The sequence below is a fragment of the Panthera leo genome, chromosome A1 (assembly GCF_018350215.1).
Source record: "Panthera leo isolate Ple1 chromosome A1, P.leo_Ple1_pat1.1, whole genome shotgun sequence".
NCBI lineage: Eukaryota > Metazoa > Chordata > Mammalia > Carnivora > Felidae > Panthera > Panthera leo.
Window position 1 is genome coordinate 132,656,460 of NC_056679.1, and position 19,887 is coordinate 132,676,346.

The window sequence follows — 19,887 nt, forward strand, 5'->3', positions numbered from 1 at the left end:
ATGTTTATGAAGAGTTTCAACAAAATAAGGACATGTTTATGATATGCCTACTGAATAACAACGAATCTAAAACCGATGACACATCAAACAAAATATGCCAAAGGTTAGTTAATAAGAGTGACTACCTCTGAGTGTTAATTTTGTGGGTTATTTTTCCTTCTTTCTACCTTCCTGAACTTTCAAATTTTTCAAAATAAATCTTACGAAATAAATTTATTTCAAAATAAATTTTCAGTGCTATTAATACAAATTACAGTTTAAGAACTATAAACCTGCCACAACAGTGCCAGTTTACCTGTTGCAATAATAAACTGCATTATTTGGATCCAGTTCTATCGCCTGTGTGTAACAATCCACGGCAGCAGCATAATTTTCTTCTTTCATGTGGTTATTGCCTAAAATAATCAATATGTACAATAAGTATAACACACACACAAAAGCCTGAAAGATACATTTTAATCATAGAAACTACAACAAAATGAAGGTCAGCAATGTGATTTTTCTTTTTTTTAATTTTTTAAGTAAACTCTACCCTCAATATGGGGCTTGAACTCACCACCTCGAGATCAAGAGTCGCATGCTCCACAAATTGAGTGAGCCAGGCGCCCCACCAACATGATTTTTCATAAGCAGTAGAGCTAAATTTTATATTTTACTATACAGTTGACACTCCTTAGCCATCAGTGTGTTTAAGTGATTTTTAACAACATGAAGTCTTAAAGCAAGTAAAGCTTGTATACCTTATTAAATCCAGGCTTCATAAGTGAGTAAATGCAACAATTATGAGTATCTCATGGCAAAATCTAATCTCTTCTCACCTTCCTTATATTCATCTCCTGCCTTCCTTTTAGAGCTGCTCCCCCATTCCAGATGCAATCCCCTTCCCCATCATCATCTCATTATCCACTCCTTCCCTTGTCAAAACATACACCTGCTATGGGGCACCTGGGTGGCTCAGTCAGTTAAGCATGTGACACTCGATTTAGGCTAAGGTCATGATCCCAGGGATCATGGGATTGAGGCCCATATCATGCTCCAGGCTGACAGTGTGCAGTGAAATTCTCTCTCTCCCTCTTTCTCTCCCCCTCCCCCCACTCTCTTAAAATAAGTAAACAAAAAACAAAACAATACAAAAAACCCTACTGAAGGGGCGCCTGGGTGGCTCAGTCGGTTAAGCGTCCAACTTCAACTCAGGTCACGATCTTGCGGTCTGTGAGTTCGAGCCCCGTGTCGGGCTCTGGGCTGATGGCTCAGAGCCTGGAGCCTGCTTCGGATTCTGTGTCTCCCTCTCTCTCTGCCCCTCCCCCGTTCATGCTCTGTCTCTCTCTGTCTCAAAAATAAAATTAAAAAAAAAAGTTTAAAAAAAAAAATGCTACTGAATAGCCAAAATCTCAGAATTCTGCTATGTGGGTAAGCCAGTAAAATTAATCATGTTAATATGCTATTGGAAGATCGTATTTTTTTGTGCTATCCATTCCAGAGACAGATTTCTTAAAGGGGACTGTTGGACATTAATTTCTAGAAAGAATTTCAGGTACCATGGCTATCCCACAGGGTGCTAATTTTCAGGAAGTCATCTACAGATACATCTGGTAATAATTTAGCTAGGTTAAGAACTAGCCAGCAAAATAAGGAATTTCCTGTTGGCTATCTTTTGTATTCCATTAAAGGGAAAAATGTGTCCTGCTCACTGATAAGAACCACGGTTCAAAACTGAAATTTTAAAACACTGGGATTAAGAGGAAGGATTTACATCACAAAAGCCTCTGTTACTCCTCCCAACTTTCTCTAAACCAGAAGCTCTCCTGTTAGTTTTGTCTTTTAATACATCATTAGCTACTTAACAGGAGTAGGAGAGTATAACGTTGCAGGGAACAGGAACAGCAAGATTAAAGGAAAGGCAGGTAGACAAAAGCATATAAAAGCATGCAAAAGTTACTGCAAATTAAGAATCAAAAATGAAGGGTGACTGGGTGGCTCAGTTGGTTAAGCGTCAGACTCTTGATCTCAGCTCTGGTCATGATCTCACTGTTCTGGGTTCGAACTCCCAGGTAGAGCTCTGCACTGACAGTGGGGACCCTGCTTGGGATTCTCTCTCTCCCTCTCTCTGCCCTTCCCCTGCTCATTCTCTCTCTCTCAGAAAAAGTACATAAACACGAAAAAAAAAGAAACAGACCTTCATCCTGGTTTAAAAAAAAAGAATCAGAAATGAATATAAAGAGTAACCTAATAGGTACACAGTTTCTTTTGAGGTGATAAAAAATGTTCCATAACTGTGGTAATGGCTGCACAACTCTGAATATTCTTCAAAACCAGTGAATTTGTACACTTAAAAATTTTGTTTTTAATGTTTATTTTTGAAAGAGAGAGAGACAGAGACAGAGTCTGAGTAGGGGAGGGGCAGAGAGACAGAGAGACACAGAATCTGAAGCAGGCTCCATGCTCTGAGCCATCAGCACAGAGCCTGATGCAGGGATAGAACTTATCAGCTGTGAGATCATGACCTGAAGTCAGATGCTTAACCAACTGAGCCAGCCATCCAGGCGCCCCTGAATTTATACACTTTAAAGGAGTAAATTTTATTTACAATAAAGCTGTTTTTACAATAAAAAAAAACTAATTTAGACCCCCACCCCCAAAATGTAATGAATATAAAGCCTCTAAGGAAGCTAAGAGGATTACATAGTTTTTATCATAGAGCAAGAAATTAACTACATGAGCCTAAGTACTGAAATACATTTGCTTAACCCATGTAAAAGATTTAAATTTTCTGGGTTATGTGGGTTTTCCTGTTGCTATGGGCCTTTTTGTCTCGGGGTTCTTAGGGAGCCCTCTTGCTCAACTATAGACCCTAAGAGTTAAAACCGAAAATGAAAAGACTTAACTCATGCTCTAACTAAAATCCATTGCTCTTATTTCTTATCACACTTTCTTGAGGCAATGATGAAGGTGTTGTGCAATGACCAGAACATTCCAACTGCTAGACTAGAAAAGCCCTGATAGCAAGGTAATGCCTAGAATACCACACCCCTCAGATCCCTTTCCCTACCCTTTATAGTGCTGAAAACATACTGATCCTCAGCTGTGATCATGCACTGCCTCCAGGCTCTCTAGCACGTACCCCCTGAACCTCTGCCAGTAAAACTCTAGGTGTCCATCTTGTGGGAGGAGAGGTGGGCATGTGTAAAGATGGAGCCTGCCGCCTCCCCTGGCTGCTGGCACCCAAAGTTAATTTCTCTTTTCTCTTTTCCAAACCCTCCTCTCTTGAGTTACTGGTTACTCTTGCAAGAAGTTTAGGACTTTATCTGAGTTTGTTCAGCAACAGTGTTGGCAAACCCAGCCAGGAGCTGTGCTTCTGACTGTGCAGCCCCCTTGAGATTCCAGGGGACAGAGCGGCTGGCCCTGCAGTGCAAGAGCTCACCTGTTCCTTTCCTGAGTGAGCATCTGTGACAGATCGTTTGATAGTCGAGTGGTATTATAATAATAATAATTATTATTATTATTAAAATCTATTGTATGTATTTTCTTATAAGCCACCATATCAAAAGTCTACATACTACATTGTATATACACTATGCATATGTACACTATATGTATATATATATTTACATATATTTACGATAAGCCTTAAGTCACAAAATATCCAATATGCAAATATTTGGGACACAAATGAAGAAATTTGTAAAGATAAATATAACCGAACACTGTATAGCACTTTATACTTATGGGGTACTCTCCTGTAAAATTGTCTCCTTTAATTATCAAGACAACCTATAAGAGGCACCTGGGTGGCTCAGTCAGTTAAGTATCTGACTTCAGTTCAGGTCATGATCTCATGCTTCATGGAATGGAGACCCACATCAGGCTCTGTGGTGACAGCTCAGAGCCTGGAGCCTGCTTCGGATTCTGTGTCTCCCTCTCTTTCTGCCCCTCCCCTACTCTCTCTCTCTCTCTCTCTCAAAAATAAATATTAAAACAAAAAGACAACCTACAAGATATGTACATATTTTTGTGATGTGTCAGGGAATCACAGAAAAGAAACCATCTTGGTTTTGTCTCAACTTACTGCAACTCTTTACAAATGAAGCACACAAAAATATTTGAAAGACACCTCTAGGAAGGTACTACCTGGCTAGAAGCCTTGATTAACACAGACAAGTGTCACAGGCAGCCTGGAAAAACCTTATGCTTGACAAACTGCAGTGGCCATTAGTGCTCACATGAATAAAAACCTGTATAAAATAACAATTGCTTTAACTTTGTGTGTAACATGTCTCAGATGTGATATGTTTTAGTAAAACGAAAGAATAAAAGCTTTGAGGGTACCCGGGTGGCTCAGTCGATTGAGTGTCCAACTCTTGATTTTGGCTCAGGTCATGATCCCAGGGTTGTGGGGTTGAGCCCTGCTTCAGGCTCTGTGCTGAGCCTGGAGCCTACTTGAGATTCTCTCTCTCTCTCTCTCTCTCTCTCTCTCTCTCTCTCTCCCTCTCTCTTCCCCATTCCCACCTGTTGCGTGTGTGCATGCTCTCTCTTTCTCTCTCTCTCTAATATTAAAAAAAGAAATAAAAAGAATAAAAGCTTTTGTGGTTAAAGGGGAAAGTAGTAAGTAATTCAGTTACCCATGCTCGAGCATTAAATGAGTCTCAGCCTGCATATTCTCTTAATCCTCATCTTACCAACATTCATTATATCAAAGCAAACTCTGTGGGGAATGCAATCTCCCCATGTTCTGCATGCAGAGGGAGTAAACATGAGGGCCAAAAATAAAATTTCAATTTGCCATTTATTCAATATCATTACTAGAGTTAAACCAAGGGAGCTTAAAAAGCAAGCATTAATGGAAAATACACGGCATCACTAAGGATTTCACACAACTACAAAACTCAGAGTGGGGGGAAAAAAAACACCAGGTTAAATTGTTTCAACTAGAAACTAAATATATGAAAAATGCATTTCTATCCAGATAGTTTAAATCCAAATTCTTTGGGGAGTACTCTTAATTCAAATGACAACAAGGATCTAGTTTTTACTTAATTTTGCATGTAATTTATGAAAGTCATACTATTCTAAAATTTTAAGCCACTATAGTAGTATTAATTCTTAAAGTGAGAAATTAAAAATTGAAATCAGTCTATTTGTTGGATATACAGAACTTTATAGTGTAATCCCATGAAGATAATCACATAATAATAAAAATATAGACAAAGATATTAAGACAATGTCATCTATGGGGCGCCTGGGTGGCTCAGTCAGCTGGGTGGCTGACTTTGGCTTAGGTCATGATCTCAAAGCTCGTGAGTTCGAGCCCTGCATCTGGCTCGGTGTTGACAGCTCGGAGCCTGGAGCCTGCTTTGGATTCTGGGTCTCCCTCTCTCTCTGTCCCTCTGCTGCTCACGCTCTGTCCCTCTCTCTCTCTCTCTCTCTCTCTCTCTTTCAAAAATAAATAAATATTAAAAAACAAAATTTTAAAAAAGACAATGTTTACCTAAGATTACAAAATTATCTGGCTACGTAAGTAAATCATGGTCTAAAGTACTATGGAGCACTATGCGGCCATTAAAAGCAGTGACATATTAAAAAAAAACAACAGTGATATACATGTATGTTTAAAATAAAAATTTGATAGAGAGGATAAGACCCAAGGAATAGGAAGAGTATACTCTCTTCCATATCTACCTTTTAAGAAATCAAGTGATTGTGTTTGTTTTGTTTTGTTTTTAACTGCCTTCTTCAGTTTAAAGTCCAGGAAATGGTTTCTGAACCAATTTTGTATAGCTTCTGAATGTGGCATATTCCCTAATAAATGTCTGCCTACAGGACAGGGAATTTTTTGGCTCTCATTCATTGCCAATACAAGACTCTTCCCGAGAGCTTCTTAGTACAAATCTTGTGTGCCTGACCTAACTCTCCTCTATAGCTTAACATAAATGACATGACAGGAAAAATTAAACGCAGATCTTCAACACTGCCTTATTTATTATAACTAAAAATGCTTCAAGAGCCAGTATTGAAAAATGTAATTATGTAGTAGTCAAATGTGGTAATAAATACTTAAGTCAAGTGCCACATACATGTATTAACAGGTATCAAAGAACTCAAAAACAATGAACATATACAAAAGTTAAAATAATACTGAAAATTATTTTCCTCTATGCAAGCATAAAAAAAAAAAATTTGAAATCCCAAATTTCTCCTTTCCTCTCTTCAAGCATAAAGAAGAATTTGGAACCCCAGAGTACATGTAGCAAATGCAGTTAGAAGTAATCACCCCTTAAGTTACTTGTTTTGCAAGTTTTATTCACAGCAGATCTGCTTCTCTGGAAGCAAGGCATAACTACATTATTGTTCACAAGCCATTCCAGGTTTCTTCCATATCACATTCATTTCTGTTTCACAAATATCATGTGGACGTATGACAGTTCAGACTTGGCAGCGTAAATCAGACTCTCACCAACTGCAGAGTCACTTTCTCCAGAGTTTCATGAAGTTTTACGAAATAGTAATTTCTCTATGAAATACTCACCTTCATCTTTTAATTGGTCAGCTTTTCCCACGTCTTCAGGCACTGAGTTTGAGAGAGGCAAAATATCATTCTGAAATTAAATAAAAATCAATGTACAGAGTTTCCATTTACCTGCATAAAAAAGTCATCCCACAGAACTATAAATAATAATAAATAAATTGTATTACAGTAAATCACCTATATTTACACGGGATGAAATCTGGCTGTAAATAATAGGGTTACATAGAAATAGGGGGGAAGTCCTTCCACATACGTTTTTTAGAAAAATGAGTATGTAGAATTTTTCTAGAAGATAATGGGCTAATATGAATCAAATTTTTTACTTGCTTTTCCTACATCAAAAAAACCCTACTTCATGAACAACAAATATAAATAATCAGTATACAAAGAATAGGAATAGAAAATATATTCAAGAGATTATTTATATTAATAAAAATCTTGAAGCATAATGTTTAATATCTAAAGAGATCTCCTAAGTCAAATTCACAGTTTATAAAAAGAAGCATTAATAATGTAACACCATTATTTAAATATGTGCATACACATATACATGCACACAGGCTAACACAACAAAGACAGGAAAGGTCTAACGAGAAAGGTTGAAAGTAATATTTGGAGGTAAAATTTTCAGTTTCTTCTTTATATCTTTCCTTGTTGACCAATTTTTTAAAAACAATGGACATATATTAATTTATCATTTAAAAAAGGCAATGTATATTTCCTGTTTTCAGTAGCTACTATCATCCTCAAACCTCTTTTGCATTACTAATGTTCAAATCAAAGGGGCATTTAGAAATATCTTGAGTAGCAATTGGAACACAATGTATTTTTCCATGTTTGAAAGATCTTTAAAAAAAATTGTTTTTAATGTTTATTTATTTTTGAGAGAGAGAGAGAGTGCAAGCAGGGGAGGAGCACAGAGAGAGGGAGACAAAGAATCCAATCCAGGTTCCAGGCTCTGACCTGTCAGCACAGAGCCCAGTGGGGGTTCAAACCCACGAAAGGTGAGTCATGACATGAGCTGAGGTCAGAGGCTTAACTGACTGAGCCACCCACGCACCCCTTGAAAGATCTTTTTTAACTTGTGTTGCTTTTACACTTGACTCTGAAGTTCAAAAATAAGTCTAAAATTTTCAAGAAAGCATAATTTGTAGCTAATATACCTATGTACCACATTTAGAATATATCCACCATTTATTTACTTTGAGAAAGACAGAGACAGCACGAGTGGGGAAGGGCAGAGAGAGGGGGACAGAGAGAATCCCAAGCAGGCTCCGCACTGTCAGTGCAGAGCCCATGTGGGGCTCAAACCCACGAATCCATGAGATCATGACCTGAGCCAAAACCAAGAGTTGGATGCTTAACTGACTGAGCCACCCAGGTGTCCTTCACCATTATCTCTGTCTTGACCAAAGTTTCAATAAACTTGATAGCTCTAACTTTGGAAATATACTTCGCTAATTGCACACAAATATTCACAAGTACAAAATCATAAAGTATGTGAGCTGTTCTTATTTTTTTAATCTTTCTATACTAATCAGTTTTTCTAAACATAAAATATTGGAATAAAAATGTATAGAATACAAATAGGAATCCTTATAACTAGAGGTCACTACTTAAAACTGGCTACAGTCTCCTAGGATGTAAGTGTAGTTCAAGGACACATTATTGCCCTGCAGTACCTACTTTCAGGGTTTCTTCTATTTCACATCTTCTAATAATCCTGGGAAGTTAAGGGGAGGAGGGAGGGGAGTGACTTTTTGAGTCAGAAGAATGGCATATTGAGAAATGGACTCTAATCCATTCTGTCTTCTAAATTCTTCTGAATTATTTTAATGAAATTGCCACAGTTGTATAACTTTGAAAACTAATTCTCATATTCATTAAATGCATTTGAGCAGGCCATGATGTGGGGATGAGTGTTACCTGCCTTATATAAAAGGAATGAATCCATTTAGTATATAAACTTAATTGAGGGAAAAAAGAGAAGAGAAAGACCAGTATCCTAAAACTAAAATGACAGAAATAACAACCATGGACACTTGGTGAGACAAATAACTTCAATTTTTTTAAGTTTTTATTTTAATTCCAATTAGTTAACATACAATATTATATTAATTTCAGGTGTACAATGGAGTGATTCAACAGCTGTATCCATCACCAGGTGACCATCACAGCAAGTACACTCCTAATTTCCATTACCTATTTCCCCCATCTCCCCACATACCTCCCCTCTGGTAGCCATTGGTTTGTTCTCTATAATTAAGAGTCTGTTTCTGAGTTTGTCTCTGTCTCCCTTTTTTATTTTCCCTTTGTTTGCTCGTTTTCGAAATTCCACAGTGAAATCATATGGGATTTGTCTTTCTCTGACTGACTTATCTGACTTATACTCTAGCTTTGTCTATGTTTTTGCAAATGGCAAGATTTCATTCTTTTTTATTGCTGAAAAGAGGCAAATAATTTCTTTAATTATAACAATCTGTATGCTGCTCTGGGCAGGTTTAGACTCTGTCTGCTGTACTCTGCTAACAAAGACATATGTAATGAAGTTGCTGTTGTTAAATAAGGCAAACAAAGGAGTGACATCACAAATAACACTACACAGATACACAATGAAGCCAGGTTTAAGAACTTATATTTTTGGGAATGCAAGCTGGTGCAGCAACTCTGGAAAACAGTATGGAGTTTCCTCAAAAAACTAAAAATAGAACTACCCTACGACCCAGCAATGGCACTATTAGGCATTTATCCACGGGATACAGGTGTGCTGTTTCGAAGGGACACATGCACCCCCATGTTTATAGCAGCACTATCAACAATAGCCAAAGCATGGAAAGAGCCCAAATGTCCATTAATGGATGACTGGATAAAGAAAATTATATGTAAAAAAAAAGAAATTATATTTTAAAAATAGCAAGTCAAAAATGCTTACAGTTAAACACAATCAGAGAGAAAAAGTAAGACAGGCGTCAAAAAAAAAAAAAAAGCTCTACTTAAACAGAGTGCAAAAGTCAATTTGAGCTTTCTGGGAGGTAAAGAAAAATTCTGATCTCTTTAGTACTAAGTCACCAGTGACAAGAGCTAAGGAGTGAGCACGTCCAAGTGTTGTCTCCAGCAGAGGCCTCTTGGGCATCTAGGAGTTAAAGAAGGTTAGCTTCAGCCATGGGCATGTCCAGCCACTGAAATGGGGTTCCCTAAGGAGGCCAGAAACCCAGGCAATGAAAGAACCATAGCAACTGAAGTGAAGAAAAGGGGAATTCTCTGATGAGGAGTGCAGGGACACGTCACTATCTCCTTATATCTTTGTTATATAATTAGAATTCATCTGTGTGAAAACTGCATTATTCTTTTTCCAAGAATAGAGAGAACAGTTTACTGCCAAACTGCCATCTTCATTGCAACTCTCAGAACCTCTTCTCACAAGTTCTAGAAACAGTCAATGTGGTATTCTCAGCAATGTCCCTGCCAGGCTTAAATATATACTATATGATTCAGCCTCTCTCCTGAGTGCCTCCTTCTGTACTGAAGCTTGAATACAGAACTAGAATAACAAAATGAGTTCATGAGGCATCAAAATGTAACCAAAAAACACATGGGAGATCACCCTGGGGCCCTAAACTCAGTCACCTTAAAATTTTCAAATTTATGGTCATGTTCCCTGAAAAGGCCAGAAACCAGAGACGATGTAAACAGTTCTCAAGAGCAGACACCAGAAACTTGGTTTTCAGTGTTACGTTTGCACATTGAGCCTGAACCTTCCCTTGTTTTAAAGAGGCCTTACAATGGCCAATTTGATGAAATCTGCTTCAAAGTGATGATTCAATTCCTGATGAATCTATTTCTACACAGTTGCTGCGTAAGCAGGAAAATCTTGTTTTTATCTTTTATTCAATGCTTTAGGGGAATGTTAATACAGATGTCAGAAATCTAAAAATGCTCAGATAGTATAAAGGACTTAAAAAGTATATCATTAAATATAAAAGAAGGTGAGAGAATGAGAATAGCTACTAATATGAAAATCTAAAAGCACATTAAAAGAGTTATATTTTAGTTCCCAAATCATATCCATGTGAACTATCTACCTTACACCTAGGGAGAAGTTAGGTACTTAAAGGCCTGGCCCGTAAAATATTAAGAACTCAACATAATATTGTAGTCATACTTAAATCAGATACTAATAGAAAACAATGACAGCTTACCTTACAGAAGGAATTGCTGAACATTTCTGTCAAAGGCTGTGAAACTGCAAGATGAGTATCTTCTGAGCTGATTTTAAAAACTGTCTCCAAGCACTGAATTGCAACTTGAAATAAATTTGAATAGTGAAAAAGAAAATTAGCAACCTAAAAAAAGAAACAACCTCTTTTTTTCTGGTAGAAATCTGCACTCCGTGCAATCTGTGGTAATTCAGTATTTATGATCACAGAACATAAGGAAAACTAAATGGTTCAGCTACATAGAGACTTCTGTTTATAGATCAGCTGTTGAAGGAAGACAACTTGATTTCTTATTCCTCACTTAAAGAAAGATGTTACCTAGAATATAATTTCTCAATATATCTATTACATCATATTCTTGCTGAAGCCAGTCACTAACAGTAAGTTATTCCACCCTGCCAATATCTATTATCCACCAATGTTCTAATGTTTTGAATAAAACAAACAAAAAAACTCTTCTTTTTTTTATGTGAGAAACAGAATTCTCAACCTGACCAAAACAGTAACAGAAACAGCACTAAATATTAATCCTGGTATATTTACTTATATAGATAGGTTGGCTTTAAAAAATTCATTCATGCATACAAATTTACCCTAAGCACCTACTACGTGCAAGGTGGTAGAAATACAGCAGTTAATCTAAAGACAAAAATCACTATTCATGTGATGAAGCTTACATTTAATAGAAGGAGTCAGAGAAACACAAAAGTACACAGCATGTTAAATGGTGATAAGGTGTGTCACCTGCATTTGGTATATGACAAGATAACTGATATGCCCAGGGTATAGACAGGGTAGAAAGACATGATGGGAGATGATGCTAGAAAGCAAGTCTGTTATTGGATGACAAGGCACCTCACATAACATTCTTAAAGAATGTGCACTTCACACTACGGGCAAATGGAGAGCCATTAAAGAATTCAGTGAAGGAGAATAACATAACTGGATTTGTGTTTAGAACTACAAGTCTGTGAATGGATAAAGAAGATGTGGTATATATATAAAATGGAGTATTACTCAGCGATCAAAAAGAATGAAATCTTGCCATTTGCAACTACGTGGATAGAACTAAAGGGTATTATGCTAAGTGACATTAGTCAGTCAGAGAAAGACAAGTGTTGTATGACTTCACTCATATGAGTACTTTAAGACACAGAACAGATGAACATAAGGGAAGGGAAGCAAAAATAATACAAAAAGAGGGAGGGGGACAAAACATAAGAGACTCTTAAATATGGAGAACAAACAGAGGGGTTGTGGGAGGGGGGGTGGGCTAAATGGGCAAGGGGCATTAAGGAATCCACTCCTGAAATTAATGTTGCACTATCTGCTAACTAATTTGGATGTAAATTTAAAAAACAAAACTAATTAAAAAAAGAAAAAAAAAAGAACTACAAGTCTGATAGGAATGCAGAGAATGAATTAGAATAAGACAAGCTGAAGGAGAAAATGGAAGCAGAAAACCAAGTGGGTTCCTACTTAAACGATCTAAACATAAGGAGTCCAAACCAGGGCAATTACAGGGAAGAAAGATAACCTGTCCTCTCTACAAGTACTCACTGAGGTGAATGGAGGCAGATTCTCATCTTGAGAATTCTCTCCTTTGAAAAGGAATTCTCTCCTGGCTCCACAAGATGAGAATGTAGCCACAGTGTCCAGTGTACTTCCAAGCAGTATGGAATAGATTCACAAATATTTATGTATGACTTTCATTATTATTTGTATGCAATATATTTAAACTAAAAACACAACAAAACAAAAACACTTCACCCATTACTCTCACCTCCATGCCCCACCTCTGACAACCACCAATCTCTTTTCTGTATCTATGTGCTTGCTTTGTTTATTTATTAGCGTTGCACATATAAGAGAGATCATAGAGTATTCATCTCCCGCTGTCTGATTGATTATAGATTCATTGATATTTGTGTATGACTTTTAAAGGATACATTATGTACTAATTATGGCCCTGAGAAAAACACCTCCATCATAATAGAAATACTATTACTATCACTATCCACAGAACAATTCTCCTTAGAAAAGAGACTGAATTGGGGCACCTGGGTGGCTCAGTCACTTAAGCGTCCAACTTTGGCTCAGGTCATGATCTCATGGTTTGTGAGTCTGAGCCCTATATCGGGCTTTCTGCTCTCAGCAAAGAGCCAGCTTCAGATCCTTTCCCTCTCTCTCTGCCCCTCCCCTGCACATGCTTTCTCTCCCTATCAAAAATAAATAAACATTGGGGCACCTGGGTGGCTCAGTGGGTTAAGTGTCTGACTTCGGCTGGGGTCATGATCTCGCGGTCTGTGAGTTCAAGCCCTGCATCAGGCTCTGTGCTGACAGCTAGAGCCTGGAGCCTGCTTCAGATTCTGTGTCTCCCTCTCTCTCTGCCCGTCTTCAGCTCACACTCTGTCTCTCTCTCTCAAAAATAAATAAACACTAAAAAAAATTTTAAATAAATAAATAAACACTAATAAGCAACTAAGTTACCAACCACAAGAAGTCAGAGTGCCTTTAACATAGAAAATAATCTGCTGTTTACCCATTCCTCATCCTCTCAATTTCTATTCTTGCCAAGCGCTTGTTTTCACACTTTAGTTGCTCCAGCACTAAAAACATTGGGCTACAAGAAAATATGCTCCCACTGCCATGAAGTCAGTTAATGTAAACAACAACAATAATAATGGTAAATGTGTCTGTTTATGTGTATATATTGATTCTTGATCAATATCTTTCCTCCCTGATCAGACTGGTCATTTCCTTTACTGTACCATGTAAACACATACTGGTACATGTTTCTATTATTTTACTTATCATACTATAGGACATGCTCTTAAATGTCTATCTCCCACATTAGACTGTCTCCATGAGGATAAGGCCTATATCTTATTCATCTCTGACTTTAACATATATGGCAAATAGTAGGTATTCAGTAAAGTTAATCTACTTCTTTGTTTACAATGGAAGTATAGTTAAATTACAGAGGAAATAACAACAATAAAATCTGTAGAGTAGGGCCCTTCTGCCCTCCAAAACATTAGTTCGCAGCCATGGGAAAAAAGGATAGTCCACAACCAAGTCTTTAACCAAAAACTAGAGTATGTAACTTCAGGGCTAAACACTGACAGGTGAAAAGTCCATGTGGTAACTAAGGGATTTTTATGCTCTATCTTGTTGAGGCAATTCAGTCTAGCTCCTTTATCTCTGTGGCCACTGATCTTAAAACACATGTCTTGTACATACTAGACACAATTAAATATCATTAAAGGAGGTGGATGTTTTGTTTTAAACACAATTATTTGGTGTGTGTTTTTTCAAACTGCTTTACTGAAGTATGGTTGACATATGAAAACCTATTCATATTTAACATCTATAACTCGATGAATTTGAGGATCAGTATACACCTGTGGAACCATTACCACCATTGAATCCAGAGATATACTCATCACCTCCCAAAGTTTACTCTTATCACTTTTATTATGTGTGTTGTAAGAACACTTAACCTAGGTTCTATATTCCTACCAAATTTTAAGTATATAACAACTGATGATAAGCACTGTGAAGAGTAGTAAGCCTCTAGAACTTGATTATCTTGCATAAGTGAAACTTTGTACTCTTTGACAATCACCTCCCCATTTTCTCCTTCCCCGGCTCTGGCAACCACCATTCTGCTCCCTGCTTCTATGAGTTTGACTATTTTAGATTCTCTGTATAAGCAAAAAGAATTGTTTGATAGGTAAACCTAGTTGCCAAAGTGTTTAACCTTGATGATGTTAGTGTAGATGGACAGATTGAGGCAAAGGCCCAACTGGAATGGGTTCAAGAAAAAAGAGAAGGAGGGGAATTAGAAAAGGCATAGACTGCTCTGTCAAAGAGTTTTCCAGCAAAAGGAAGACAAAAAAGCATGAAGTATTATGTGGGGTGAGGGTAATATGGCAAAAACTCAGGACTACCTTATTATTTATCCAGCCAAAAAAAATTAAATAACCTAGGTACAATAATTTATCTTACTTTTACCTCAAGATTCTCACTTATGAAACAAGGATTATTACATTCAATCTTCCTTTGAGGAGGTCGTACTCATGAATAAGTCATACGCTATAAACAAATACTGTATATAAATATTGTTCCCCTTTAGCACCAAACAATAATAGTGTGTTTGGTACTGATGAGGAGAAGGACAGTGAAGAACTCTATTCAACACCTACCACATCCTACCTGTTCAGCACTTTATTCAAAAGTTTCCATACTCTAGTTACCTGCCATGACTGATTCTGATTCTCCTAACAAATCTGTCTGATGGAGAGGAGGCAGACAGTTTCCCTTAACAGACTTAGAAATAAAGATATAGTCCAACTAACTGATATGTCCAGGATCACTCGATTCATTCAATTCACCAATTCAATTCAACCCATGTTTACTGTACTTACACTATATTACATGCAGTTCAATGTGTCAGGTACTTTTGTACATGCACTAGATAGATTAGTGAATAAAACAGAAAAGATCTCTGACCTCTTGGGGCTGACATTCAGGGACAGGGGTGAAGAGCTAGGCTATAAGCAATAAAAAGTAGAGAAGGGTGAAGATATGGGAGTATGGAGAGCAAAGCAGGGAAGCAGGTTCCAGATGTAACAGCGTGCCCAGGGTACGCCTCATTCAGAAAACAGATTTGACAAAGACTCAAAGAAGATGGGGGTATTACCATTATCTAGAACAACATTCTAAGCAGAAAAAAATAACCAGAACAGAAGCCTTTAGGAAAGAGGATTTTGTGTATTCAGAGTTAGGAAGCCAATTTGCCTAAAGCCAAATGAGAAAGGGGAAGAGTCTGTGAACAACACATCACAGAAGCCTGAGTTATATAAATACTTTAAACAATGACTAAGTAGCATGAAGAAGTCACTGCAAGATTTTGAGTAGAGAAATGATAGACTCTTTTTTTTAAGATTTTATTTTTTTAATTTTTAAAAAATGTTGGCTTATTTTTAAGTGTGGGAAAGAGACAGAGACAGAGCATGAGCAGGGGAGGGCAGAGAGAGAGGGAGACACAGAATCCAAAGCAGTCTCCAGGCTCCAAGCTGTCAGCACAGAGCCGGACGCGGGGTTCGAGCTCACAAAGTCCAAGATCATGACCTGAGCAGAAGTTGGATGCTTAATGGACTAAGCCATGCAGGGGCCCCTTAAGATTTTATTTTCATGTAATGTCTACACCCACGTGAGGCTGGAACTTACAACCGTGAGATCAAGAGTCGCACATTCTACTGACTGAGTCAGCCAGGGGCCCCTGACATACTGTTTTAAAATATCAATGGTGGGGCGCCTGGGTGGCTCAGTCGGCTGGGCATCCGACTTCAGCTCAGGTCATGATCTCACAGTTCGTGAGTTCAAGCCCCGCATCAAGCTCTGTGCTGACAGCTCAGAGCCTGGAGCCTGCTTCAGATTCTGTCTCTCTCTCTCTCTCTCGCTCTCTCTGCCCCTCCCCGGCTCATGCTCTGTCTCTCTCTGTCTCAAAAATAAATAAAAACATTAAAAATAAATAAAAATAAAAAAATAAAATATCAATGGTAGCTGTATTGGGAATAGTCAACAAAGCTGCAAGGACAAAAGCAGAGAGATCAGTTGGAGGCTATTACATTAAAAAAGATGAGAAATACTTAATTATATCCATGGGTGACATCAGTGGAGATGGGAAGAAATGGTTAAGACTCTAATTTTGAAGGTACAGCCAACAGGATTTACTAAATGATTAAAGGCAGAGTCCAAGAGAAAGAGTTCAGAATGATGCCCAAGTTTGGGGCCTAAGCAACTGAAAAGATAGAGTTGCCATCAACTGAGATAAGGAACAGATTTTGGGTGGGAGGATCAGGAGTTCAGTCTTGGAAATGTTCACTTTGAGATGCCTATTACACATAGAAGTAGAGATATCTAGTAGGCAGTTGTATATAAAAATCTGCAGTTCAGAAGGAAGGTCTTAGTTAAATGCCAAGAAACCGAATGACATCATCAAAAAAGTAAGTGTAGGGGCACCTGGGTGGCTCGGTCAGTTAACTGTCCAACTTCGGCACAGGGCATGATTTTATGGTTTGTGAGTTCAAGCCCCGTGTCAGGCTCTGTGCTGACAGCTCAGAGCCTGGGGCCTGCTTGGGATTCTGGGTCTCCTTCTCTCTCTCCCCCTCCCTCACTCACACTCGGTCTCTCTTTGTCTCTCAAAAATGAATAAACGTTTAAAAAAAAAAAAAAAACATAAGCATAGATAATGAAGAGAAGATCGAGCACTAGACCTTGGGCACTCCAGGGCAGGGAAGAGATGAGAAACTAGCAAAGGAGACAGAAGGAGCAAGCAATAAGAAGAAAACCAAGAGAGTGTGAGGAGGTATCCTGGAAGCCAAGTGAATCAAATATATGACAGCGGGGCAGGGGTGGGGGCTGTGAGATGAGGGATATCATCAGCTTTATCAACAGCAGCTAAAAAGACACACGAAGACTGACAACTGATCACTGAACTAAATAACTCAGAAATTACTGATGACTTTGATGAGAAGACTATGGGTGGAGAGGCTGAAGCAAAGGCCAAACTGGAATGGGTACAAGAAAGAATAAGAGAGGAATTTTAAAAAGTATAGATAATTCTTTCAACGAGGTTTCCAGCAAAAGCAAGACAATAAAAGTAGGCAGTAGTTTGGAAGTAGGGGGTAATATGGCAAGAGTAATTAGCTGTTGTTTTTGTTTTTTTAGGAAGTAAGAAACAATGAAAAGTATATTCTGATAAAAATGATCCAACACAGAGTGAAAATTTGCTGATGTAAGACAAGAAGGGTAGAATAACTAGAGCGATATCCCAGAGTAGGTGAGACAGGATGGAATCAGACCCAGTGTGCCAGTAGAGGTTCCATTTAGAAAAGACAATGGATAGTTCATCTGTGGTATCTTAATCTTGTTTCAGCCTCTCTAACAGAATACCATAGACTGGGTGGCTTATAAGCAACAGAAATGTATCTCTCACAGTTCTGGAGGCCGGGAAGTCCAAGATTAAGGTGCTGGTAAATTCAATGTCTAATGAGAACCTGCCTTCTGGTTCATCGATGGTACCTCTTCACTGTGTCCTCACATGGTAGAAAGAGTAAAGAAGTTCTTTGGGGTCACTTTATAAGAGCACTAACTTCAATCATGAAGGTTCCACCTCCTAATACCCTCACACTGGGCATTAGATTTCAACATATGAATTTTGAGAAAACACAAACATTTAGTCCATAGCATATAATAGTTAGCCAAGCAAGCAGAATATGTAGGGGTGTACATGCTGGTGGGTGGGTAGATGGGGTAGGGGGAGTCTGTGGAAGTTGCTTTCTTATTCCTTCAATTATCTTGGTAGGGTAAGAAGGAAGCTCATGAACTAAAAGTGAGTACAGAGGAGGAGATTTGAGAGTTTGAGAAGATGGGAGAAAGTGTTAAAGTGGTGGTCTAGGAGAGCAAAAGTGTGAATGAACTTGGAAGAGACAGTGTGATTGCCAGGCAGCATGACAGGTCCACTTGAGGCTCATGGTGATGAAATCAAAGTGGGATCGATCCGCAAAGTTATAGGTTTTGCTCCATCTATACAAAGTCACATGGACATGAGCACATAGTAGGTGGAGAGCTGAATTTAAACAAGGTTGGGTTTTACAAGAAAGGGAGAGATGTACAATGCATGAACATAATTATGAACCATGGTGTTTAAATGGGGTAAGAAAAGGGGTATGAAAGGTAAGGGATCAACATACTGGAGGTATTGGTAGGGTCAAGAATTGTTGAGGTAGCGATTTTAGAGGGAGTGAGTTGGAAAGACAGGCAGTAGTGGTCAGGAAGTGTTATGTTGACGATAGAGATTATGGGGAGAATGCAGTTTCAGTAATGATAATGTCCAGGGAAGAGTTTCTCACCCTTGGCACTGCTGACATTTTGGACTTTGTTCTGGGATCCATCCTGTACATTATAGTATGTTTAGCAATTTCCATGGCCTCTACCCACTAGATGCCATAAAGCAGCCCCCCACTGGTGACAATCAAAAATATCTCCAGATGTTGCAAAATCATCCTGAGTTGAGAACCACTAGTCTAGGGTATGGCCAAGCAGCTGAGTGGTTGAGATCACTAGAGGAGAGGCCAAGGAAGGGAAGTATTGAGAGTACTCAAAGAATCACCTATGAGTACACTGCAATTGCCAAGAATTAAGACAGGAGTAGTACTAGAAAGAGTGACAGAGGGCAGGAGCCACATGAAGTAGATGTCGGTAGATGATGACAATTAGGTGTGGGTGACAAAATCTGATGAAAAAGCTCAAAGCTGATAAGGCTATAATTCTTCACCACTATGGTAAGGCTGGTACTAGAACTCAGGCTCCTTTCCTAGAGCTTTTTTAAATGTCTAGAAGGTGGGCAGACTTCTCCACATGATTTCATACTCAATTAAATTAGACTCACAGAGTCAAAAATAGGGGTCGGTCAAAAACAATTGGCACTATTTCTGACTGCCATACATAACAAACAGATGAAGGCACATATTTTTGGCTGAAGACCATCCTAAAAATAGGGCATAACATCTTGATTTTTAGAAACCTCTCAATTTTCTTTCTGGCCCTTAAAAGTCTTATACTGCTTTGATTAGGAAAGAAACATCTTTTATTAAATAATTGCATTTATGTGTTTATTACTGAGAAACCATAACCAACACTTTCTTTAGATAACCAGTCACCTTTACCTTCACATAGTCTAACTGAGGACAAAAAGATTTTAATATGAAATGAACCAACTGCAATGTTCTCCAACTGTGTGTCACCTGCTCCTCTCACTGCCACCTGGAAAGACAGCATCTCACCAGATTGCAAGCAGATTTAGAGCAAATGCCGATTTTCATCCCCACCTCTTAAAAGCATATTCACAATGGAAGTGCCTACTGAAATTAATAGAGGGATCCCCTTTATAGGAGAAATAGCTTCAAGATGACAAAATCAAATTGTATAATTTATTAAATTCTCCCAAATGCACTGTCTCATTGCAATAATTAAGTCTTTAGGCCACAAGGAAGGTATACTCATTGAACCTCCACAAGCTCATCTGCAGAATTCAATCTTGCCATGGTTATAGTGAATTTAAATTTTATAATGCAT

At 38.2% G+C, this 19,887-nt stretch overlaps 1 protein-coding gene across 3 annotated transcripts in view; it reads right to left on the bottom strand.

Annotated features, from left to right (window-relative positions):
• SGTB (small glutamine rich tetratricopeptide repeat co-chaperone beta) overlaps nt 1-19,887 on the bottom strand; it is a 44,337-nt gene that overhangs the window by 21,999 nt on the left and 2,451 nt on the right. For all 3 annotated transcript variants that reach the window (XM_042940358.1, XM_042940355.1, XM_042940363.1), the window contains 3 exons: nt 10,723-10,826; nt 6,524-6,593; nt 296-395 (listed from right to left, as the gene is read on the bottom strand). In XM_042940358.1, coding sequence (XP_042796292.1) covers nt 296-395; nt 6,524-6,593; nt 10,723-10,826 — 274 coding nt within the window. The remainder of the gene's footprint in view (nt 1-295; nt 396-6,523; nt 6,594-10,722; nt 10,827-19,887) is intronic.